The sequence below is a fragment of the Epinephelus lanceolatus genome, chromosome 18, assembly GCF_041903045.1.
Source record: "Epinephelus lanceolatus isolate andai-2023 chromosome 18, ASM4190304v1, whole genome shotgun sequence".
NCBI lineage: Eukaryota > Metazoa > Chordata > Actinopteri > Perciformes > Serranidae > Epinephelus > Epinephelus lanceolatus.
Window position 1 is genome coordinate 13,763,719 of NC_135751.1, and position 10,047 is coordinate 13,773,765.

At 40.1% G+C, this 10,047-nt stretch overlaps 1 protein-coding gene across 1 annotated transcript; it reads left to right on the forward strand.

The window, feature by feature from the left end:
• The first annotated feature begins 4,041 nt into the window (after nucleotides 1–4,041).
• On the forward strand, nucleotides 4,042–8,643 carry mylpfa (myosin light chain, phosphorylatable, fast skeletal muscle a). Its single transcript, XM_033645639.1, has 7 exons — nucleotides 4,042–4,196; nucleotides 4,942–5,040; nucleotides 6,383–6,458; nucleotides 6,550–6,654; nucleotides 7,118–7,196; nucleotides 7,292–7,340; nucleotides 7,797–8,643. The coding sequence occupies exons 1-7, from the start codon at nucleotides 4,194–4,196 to the stop codon at nucleotides 7,896–7,898; spliced, it is 513 nt and encodes a 170-aa protein (XP_033501530.1). The 5' UTR covers nucleotides 4,042–4,193; the 3' UTR covers nucleotides 7,899–8,643.
• Nucleotides 8,644–10,047: the final 1,404 nt, after the last annotated feature.

Consider the following 10,047-nt stretch of genomic DNA (forward strand, 5'->3'; position numbering starts at 1 on the left):
AACATATTTGCTTTATGTCTAACATGTTAAACAACGAAAAGACAAACCATGTAGAGGCTTTGTAATTGTGTTGATTGTTTTTTATATAATGATGAATTAATTAAAGGCTCTATATATGACATTCAGAGCAACTATGAGCTATGTAAAGATGTCGTGGAGTAATGGCATCCTGAGCAAAGAATGAAGTCATGCTCTCTCTGTTTGTAAAGTAATCTGAGCCTCTCTTTTCTTTGCTGTGGTGCAGGTCCAGCCACATGTGCATGTTAGTAGGTGCATCCATCTGCTAGCTAACCACTGCCACTCTGCACTGTGCTCATACGGCAGTTACAGATGGTTACCATTGATAACAGCGACAGTGTTGTCATAAGCATAATGCCCACCCTTTGTTTCCCCCCAGATTAAACAGTTGTGCTAGTGTTAGTTGGTCCTTGGCTGTAGTTTTTGCGATGTGTTCAAATGCAACTTTTTGGCCAAGACACAGCAGACGTGAGATGACGCAGCAGTTCGCCTTCGTCAACACCAGTTCTTTGATAATGGTTTGTTGTGTTGGGCCTTTAGCTGTGTTAGCACTGTTGCTCCTATTAACTGCTTAGCTGCCTGCTCAGTCACCACCATGTTGAGAACCGCGTGTAGACAACCCTGGCCCACATGCTGAATGGTAGACATACCACTTGACATTCATCTCCTTTAATATATCACATGCTACAAGTACAGAATGAAAAATGGCTGCAAGAAATGCTAGATAAACTAAAAAAACAGCTAGAGTTGTTCCAGATAGACATGATATGCTATACATTATATTGTTATGATCTAAAATGTTTAGCCAGTAAACTAATGCCAATTGCTTTTCCTTACTTTGCAGCATTAGGGGACTGTCTATTTGATTTAGCCCTAAACTGAGATTTTAAGGCACTGAATCATTCATGTAAGAGCACATAAGGAGCACAAGCAACATTTCAGGCTTGAATCTGGTCTGTTAAAGGTTACATTTGGTCATTTCACCACTTAAAATTATTGCTTCAGCACACATTTGCCTTGATTTTAATCTGAAAATTCAAAATTTGTTTTAGTTATTTTAAGTTATTTGTTAAGTTATAATTCAGGGTTTTTCCATGGTGAATGTGAAGCCAAAGTGCAAAAATATATCATGGAGTTGATCAGTCTGAGCCCTCTTTAAAAGTAGAAATCACAGTCGGAACATGGGGTATGACGTACAGTATTTCATGCCTGCAACAAGGTGGTGAGAATCAAGTGAGCCTGAGATCAAAGGTCAGCTGGATCACAGGGGAGGTCTGACAGCTAGCATTGGGCTCTGGATGTCCTGAACACCAAAGATAAACAAACGTCTGTCTGATCCAACTTACCGCAGAAGTGGAAACCAGTGAAGAACCGAGACATGACTCATGATTGAGAGATCAATGGAAACACAAACAATCAGGACCAGAGAGCCGAGAGAGGGGCCAGAAATAAAGTCCTCCAATAGAGGAGATTAACAAAGCTGATAATGAAATGAAAACAGATTATCTCTGAGGTAAATTTGGATATAAAACCTGAAAAAACTAATGAAGGAAAGCATTTTGTTCTCAGGGCCCGGCGCGTTGGCAGACTGTCAAGTTTATTTAGCTATTTTGGTCACGCTCAGCTGTCCCTTTTATGTTCTTCTGGGAATGTCTGCTGCCATCACCCTGCCAAGTAATCCCTCTTATATTTAAGGGGGGAGGAATGGTGGGCAGATGATGCGAGAGGGTGGTCGGGAGGACAAACAGGTGGGAAAGTATTCATGCCTGAGGCCAGTCACTAAACACACACCTTTGTGGTGATGAAAAAGGTGGATTGCTGCCAGGGGTTAATGGTGCTTTCACTTGGCTGTCATGTTGTGGGTAATTTAACGCTGACAACAAAACTGATCCTCAGACAGAACCAAAACTACAACAAACAAAACAGGAAACAGACACAAGGAGCTCACACTTACAAAAACCAAGACTGAATTAGAAAACATGGCTTTCACTGATGAGATGCTTTGAAAAATAAGATCATAGATACATAAATGCCTTTATGCAGTAGTGGAAAGTAAAGACATTTATTCAAGTACTGTACTTATACTGTGAATATTTTCATTTCATACGTCTTTCTGCTTCTACTCTACTACATTGCAGAGTGAAATATAATACTTTTAACTACATTTATCTATTAGTTAAAGTTACACATTATTCTTTTAATGAAAAAAAAAACATTATATAAAATACAAAGAATTGTTAGATATAAAACCCTTTCCTCAATGTCACATTTCTGATGTGGCAGGCATGGACTGCAGAGGCAGGGTTTGGGGGTCACAAATTTTGGAGTCTGCTGAATGAATAATTTATGAACTCAATACTCACACATCGGTGATATAAGCCCGTGTCTGTTTCGATATATGTCCTTACACCATCTGAGTGCCTGGAAACTGCAACACCCCCTCCCCTTCAGTTTCATTCCGTGGTTTATGTTGACACGTGCACTAATGGGCAACCTCTCAGATGGTCTCATATAAATTATTATTATCCAATATTTCACAAAGAAAGCAATAATCAGAGAAAATCTAAAAGAATATCATACACATTTAGCACATATTTGTAGCAGGGTGTTGTTCTTCTATCCACCAAAATCAGCTACAAAAATACTTTTTATTAATCAGTATTAATAAACTAATAATGTCATATATAATAACAGAAGCCATTTTTCAGCAGAGCACCTACTTTTGCTTTGAGCACATTTAGCTGATAAGTGTGCGCTTAAACTTATGTAGAACTTTAAATGCAGGGCTTTTGCAGGTCTTTTTACAGGGAGTATTTTGATACTGTTGTACTGAGTTTTGAGTAGTTCCTCCACCTGTGCTTCTATATCTTGCAGCACACAATTAATTAATATTTTATACTTCATTCTGAGTATCTTCTAAATAAGTTTTTTTTTTATATTATTATTTAGTTAGTTATTTTATTTATTAGTGTGCTTACATTGCTTTTATTGCTTGCTGCCTCTTGGATGTTCATGTACATTACTTATTTTGTGCATCATAATTAAAGATAATGGTGTTATCAAAAACAACAATACCAAAGATGGTGATGATTATGGGTAGTATTGTGAGATGTTTAATAGTAAGTCAGTCTTCATTTATCAGTCACAATTAATTCAAGTTTAATAGTCACTAATAATAGCATACTCATTATTAAGGTGAGATCACTGGATAGAAAATGCTCTGTACAGATTTTTTAAGCAGTCACAACTAAAATTATAAGTATTTTCTAATTTTTTTTTAATTCTTTTTTTTTCATTAATTCAATTATAAACAATGCCAATACCCTAAATTCATCATAACAGAGTAAAGAAATGTTTTTAAAAGGGGGGAAATGAATAAATAAAGAAGTGTCTTTAATAAAGTGAAGCAAAATGCATCAGGAGAAAGTATTACAGTATTTAATTCTTATTTATACACACATACAATTCAGTGTGAGCATGCTAATCCAAAGTTTTTCAAATACATGCAAAGAAAACTGTTCTTCCATCTTGTTTGTTGTGTGAAGAGATATTTTGATTGAATATATAAATGAGCCAGATGCCTTCATGCAGCAGTACATCTTACATTACATTAGAGCACATTAGCATCATTACAACTTAAAATAAGCTGTGCACATACAGGGTAAAAGCATCAGTCACTGAGTGTATGGAAGGCTTGTATCTCAGTCCGTAATATAGCAATGGACATCACAAACCAAAAATAAAGTGGCTGCTGTGCCTCTATGCAGGCAGATGGAGGTGGTCAGAAGGAGGGTGGAGAGATACCGTCCAGTGGTCCAACAAGCATCTAATGTCCCGAATGTCCTTATTAGTCCACGTGGGACTGCAGACCTGCAGCATGGTCCCTTAGATATCAGGTTTACTTAATTCCAAGACTCCTGGGTCTATTTCTGATCTCCTGTAAGGTGATATGATGTACCGCCATTCTGTCTCCTCCACTTTAGCCATCAGTTCATCCTTAACCATCCTTTCTCACTCCCTCCCTCTCTTTTCTATCCCCATCCAAACTTGAGGCTGCGGCTAAAGTTAGATTGGCCGGCGGAGGGGTATATAAGCCCCCGGGGATGTACGTATAACGCGGCTTCACACTATCTTTCCTTCTTGATCAGCCAAACCTCCACTGATACCGTCTCAAGATGGTGAGTACCAGGTCTCCCACACTTCTGCACTCTTCTGGTGGAAACATCTACAGGGGAAACAAACCAACCCTATGGATTAAATCTTCTCGTTGATGACTTTTTTTTGTCAAGTCTTGAAATAATGATATCAAATAGATGGGAGCATGTGTCATCACTTCCAGTAAACCAAGTCATTTTGGAAATTTTTTGTGGATTTACAGTTCTCGTTGATGCAGTTTTAAGGATGCTTGGGTAGCAATGTGTTGTTAAATTGCATGCCAAACATCTGCAGGACCAAATTCAAGAAAATGATTTTTTAAAAAAACCTTCAGCCCTGCTCACAAACCAAATGCATGTCATATTTGTAGTCAGATCATCAGATTTACTAACCTGATGTTTGCACCTGAACATCTCATCTGCTAGAGCAGTGTTTCCCAACCTGGGGTCAAGACCTCTTTACCAGGTAACAACATAACCTGAGGGCTTATGACACAGTTGATGGGACAGGAAAAAAAGAAAAATCTGCAACACAAAATTTATGTCAGCCTTTTTTTGTTATCTTTGTTGCTGTAGTTTTATCTGAAAATGAAAGAAGTTCATAGAGGAAAACTACTATTTTTGGGTAGATAAATGCACGTCCATGTTACTTAACTTTAATGGGTCACAAGCCAAAAGGAGGTTGGGAACCTCTGCCTGTACAGATGTGAGTTTTAGACAAAATATAACTGACTGACCTGAAGACGTCACTCGTGTGTTTGTCCTCCAGGCACCAAAGAAGGCCAAGAGGAGGGCAGCAGCAGGAGATAGCGGCTCCTCCAACGTGTTCTCCATGTTTGAGCAGAGCCAGATTCAGGAGTACAAAGAGGTGAGGTTTGTCCGGCCACACAGTGATACTCCATCCCCTACAGGAGCCCATTTTCCCCTATTGTTTCATCATGGCAGCCCCAGGATGCATTAGACATCTGTATAACTTCTGATAAATAAATGTAAACCACTTTCAATTCTGAATTCACGCTGGTGTGATTTGAGTTTGATTTTTTGGAGCCGGTAACCAAAATTAGAGTTTGGTAATTAAGCAGCTCTTGGATCCATTTTCACAGCAGTGGCTATTTTGCAGTCGCCCCCTCTCCCCTGACAATTTAATCAGCATGAGAATGTCATTAGGAGGAGCTCTGAAATTTCTGTCACCATCTGAAGCTCTCAACATTTTGTTCCCCTTTGACCTCGCCCCCCCAGCTGTCACCCAGACTTCTCCTTAAGGCTTAAGGCTGTGAGGCCAAGCAGAACAACTGGACCTTGTATTGTAGTGCAGAACAGAGGACATGAGTAGAAAAAGGAAAGAGCATGTTTGATATATTCAGTAGTTTTAACTTTTATTTGTGTCCAATCAGAGAATTACTTTGATGAACGGAGAAAGAAGGACCAAAAAGCAAAGGGAGAAAGCATGAAGTGTGAAGGGCGTGTGGAGTTCAGTAAGGTCAGGGAGATGGAATTTTATAAGAGCAGCCAAGAGATTACATGATGGTGTTGGTGTTTTTTAATACGTTGTCAAGGGATATGTGCTGCGAATAGAGGAAACATGCCTCTTGCGATAAGTGATACAGGCTCCTTGAGTGCCACTTTGGGAATGTTCAACATGATGATTAGGGTGATCTTAGCACGTTACTCAGATGGAAAAATAGATGTGGGTGTTTTGGATTAGTCAGAGCGAGGGCAGTGTGTGTGTGTGTGTGTGTGTGTGTGAGAGAGATAGAGAGAGAGTAAGAAATAAGAAGGAAGGGAGGGAGATGAGCAGCGCGATCAAGTCCAAGAGGTCATCTTAAGTTTCATAGATGTAAGTTGTGCAGGGTGAGCAGATCAGACAGCTGTTCCCTAACGTTACTTTCCTAAATTAACATGTAAGAGAAGACTTGGGGCTACCTTAAGCACCCCCACCACCCCCCTTAACCCCCCTTGAACCCCCTTCAAGGCCATGACAGTGAGATCTGCCTTTTTGGGTGCAGCCTTTCTCTTGTGCACTACCCTCTAACAACATTTGTAAAGCATTGTGTCAAAGATATTTGCAGCTGCTGCTTTCACAGACAAAGTGATGACAGAGGAGTCCCTGAAAGTGTTAAGGGGTCTCACCCCATCCATCCACACAGCCCGTCTCCCCATCTGTCCTCAGTGCTTCCTTCAAGTAATAACCACAGTCTTCCTCTCTGTAGGCTTTCACAATCATTGACCAGAACAGAGATGGTATCATCAGCAAAGATGACCTGAGGGACGTGCTGGCTTCATTGGGTGAGTGCTGATGGGATCAATCTACAGTGGAAAAGCACATGTGTTTCATGGTTTCTTGGACTAATATGATTTTTTTTTTGTGGTTGTTCAGGCCAGCTTAACGTGAAGAATGAGGAGCTGGAGGCCATGATCAAAGAGGCCAGCGGCCCCATCAACTTCACCGTCTTCCTCAACATGTTCGGAGAGAAACTGAAGGGTGGGTGTCTCATTTTCACCGACTGTCTCTGTCACACTGATGTGTGTTTTAGATTATGTCCATCATGCTGATGTTGACTGAAGTCCTTACTGGTCATTAGTGGTAGTACATCTACTCAAGTGTTGTACTTGAGTTCAAATTTCTGGTATGTAATACATAAACCCCCATCAAGGAAACACTAGATGAAACTAGTGTATAAACAGTGTATAAAGGTGTTAAAATTAGCTTCACCTCGAACAACTCAATCACAGGGTGCTTATATATCAATACATCAATGACACTGTTCCACTAATATAATAATATAGCACTGATTAGGGCCGTTCTGTGTAATGAGTACTTTTATTTTTACTGTATACTTTAACACACATTGTTGCACCCTGAATGCAATTACCCATGGAGCATTTCCGTTGTGTGTCACTGATAGATTTACTCAGTGTTTTTCTCTTCCTCCTGTCCTCACCAGGTGCTGACCCCGAGGACGTTATTCTTAGCTCCTTCAAAGTCCTGGACCCGGAGGGTACTGGAACCATCAAGAAGGGATTGTAAGCAAATTTAATAGATTATTTTTAACGTTCTCTATGCAAGTCCAAATCGGATCAATTCAAATGTATGACCAAAATCTGTTTGCGCATTCCAGCCTTGAGGAGCTCCTGACCACTCAGTGCGACAGGTTCTCCAAGGAAGAGGTAAAATCAGCAACCTGTTAGAGGAACACTGCATGTTTTTGGCAGACTGGCTCGTTGGTGTTACTGCGTACTGTAATTCAACACCTCCTGTCTCTATATGCAGATATGATGGCGACTTTCAAAGTGTCCTCATCGTTTACAGATAGGATGACCCCTTTCTTTCATTTTCTGGAAGGGTCTCTCCCTTATTCCACAGGGACGATGTCAGATTTTACTATATCCACCCAATGTTCGAGGTTCCTTTATTATTGGTTATCAAAACTTTAAAGTTTAACCTGGACTAAAATCTTAACAATGTGGTCAAGTAAGCTGAATCTAAAGTGTGAGCTTAAAATGTGAGCAGGTTTTGTAACTTGATAACGGACCAGTATCTCAAAAACATGGTACATTCCTTTCCAAAACATTGAGATCATACATCCCCTGCCAAGCTGAATTTCCAACTGTTTTCCCCCTCAGATTAAGAACATGTGGGCCGCCTTCCCCCCAGATGTTGCTGGCAACGTAGACTACAAGAACATCTGCTACGTCATCACACACGGAGAGGAGAAGGAGGAGTAAAGAGAAAGCAAGAAGACACGAAAAGACAGCAATCCCTTCGCTATTCTGCCTTCCCTGCCCTTTTCTTTCCTCCTTGCTTCCTTTTTGTGTAAACCCATGTGCTCAGCCATTCATGTTCGAACCAAAGACTTGTCACACCTACACATGACAGGGCTGATGCCTGTGGGGTGTCTATGTTTGCTTATGGGGAATAGGGGTGATTTTCAATAAAATTATCCTGTAACATCATTTCCATCCACAAGCTCCAAAACCTTTTCTTTCCTTGCAATCATCTTCTGTCTTCTCACCTCTACATCTCTGTCTGCCCTGTCACTTCCTCCTCTGAGGTGTTTGTGTGAATGAAACTTTTCACCCTGCTTCCTGTAGTATCTGAGGAAAAGACAGGTTTATTACTGAGAGGGGGCGCACATAAAGTGGGAGGACCTCATTCCAAATTTTGAAGATGTCCTCTTGGGTGGAGAAGGTGAGAGAACGAAGAGCATTTGCAGGTTAGAAAGGAAAAAAGTTGTCTCCTTAAAGTGACGACAACTTTTTTCCGTGCGAAGTGGGAAAAAAACACTACCGAAGGAGGGGAGAGAAAGGGCCGAAAGAAAACATTCAAATCTTCGTTTTCTTTCCCTCCGCTCCTTCCTCCATCCATCCATTAAATCATCTTTTTTTTCCATAAGCTGTCTCGACCTCAGTGACCTTTCCTCTGTAATGAATAAAAGGGACAAACTGTGAATAAAATCTCTTTCCTTTTGTACAATAGTGTCTCTCTTCAGTGGTTCTATGGGACAGGGTTCAAGGGAGGAAACAAGTATGGAGAAATTTACAGCAAAATCTCTCATGAACACACAGCTAGTGACATCTAGTGGAGCGGCTTTACATCTGCATGTACGAAGAGGAGCCTGAGAGGTACATCTAATCCACACAGATCAGCACCTCCTGTGAACTTCTGCACAGAGGGCAAAGAAATGACCAAACTACTTTTATTATAGCAGTGACAGGTGGTTTTCTGTGGTTAAAAATAAATGCTGGTCATATAAATCCAGCCAGATTCATATTGTTTCCAAGAATATGTTCAACAATTGCACAAGCAGATATGATCTCAAGGATGATTTCTTCATCACGACTCTCATGAATTTACCACAAAAGTAATTCAAAAAAACAGAACATCCTCCATGTTTCATCAAGAAAGACAAAAACACCACAGTGATTTAATATATTATGGTTTATTACTCATCACAAATGTCATTATCATCATCAATTAAATACATCAGTTGTAGATCTGAAGGAATGAATTCAATTAGCTATGATTTTATTTCACTTTCACCAGAGAGAGTGACAATGTAAACTTAAAAACACAAAAGACGTAACGGCATGGGGAGAAAAACAGCTGAAACTCTTCTTCATATATATGCATTAGTGGGTAGTCATTCCCAATCAACTGTAATCAAGAATGACAATTTCAGATCAATGCAGAAATGCACAAATGACCTGAAAGAAATGGATTCCTTGATTCATCCTCAATATTGCAGCGCTAGGTGCCGATTCCACAAGCTAGTGAGAGATTAAATTGATCATCACGTCATCTAGAGCCCTCTGAAGTAAGAGAAATGACATTATCATCGAGACATGAGCTGCGAGAACGTATTGCTCATAAAATATTGAAGTCCACGGGCATGAGAGTGTGCTCAGTGAAACTGAAGCACAAATTTCATTTTCCCCATGGCACCAATCTGACCATCACGATCAGAGGTGAAATCAGTGCTGCTGTTACCACACACCATCAACAGTCATGATGGTGGATTGTTTGCATAGATGTGTTCAGGCCTATCCTCACTAACACTACACTAATTTGTGCCTATGAATGCACTGGCGTCAATATCGGGGGAGGGAGGGAGGGAGGGAGGGAGTGTGTGATATTTATATATTTAATGACAGCCACGTAAAGACCTGAAATAAGTGAAAACAATGAATATGTAGGACATGTTGGCTACAATTACACGAAAGTCCCTCTAATCCTTAACTACAAAAACAGTACAGTTAAAGAGTATCAATGTTTTTTTTGCCATCAAATGGTTTTACACTAACTACCTGGCACTATTCATCGTATACTGATGGGGTTCAGTGCAGTTTAATGTATGCATAAATATGTTACAGTACA

Coding starts and splice junctions, on each gene's coding strand:
- mylpfa (XM_033645639.1), top strand. Junction 5,041..6,382: donor AGATTCAGGAGTACAAAGAG/GTGAGGTTTGTC, acceptor TCCTCTCTGTAG/GCTTTCACAATCATTGACCA. Junction 6,655..7,117: donor GTTCGGAGAGAAACTGAAGG/GTGGGTGTCTCA, acceptor TGTCCTCACCAG/GTGCTGACCCCGAGGACGTT.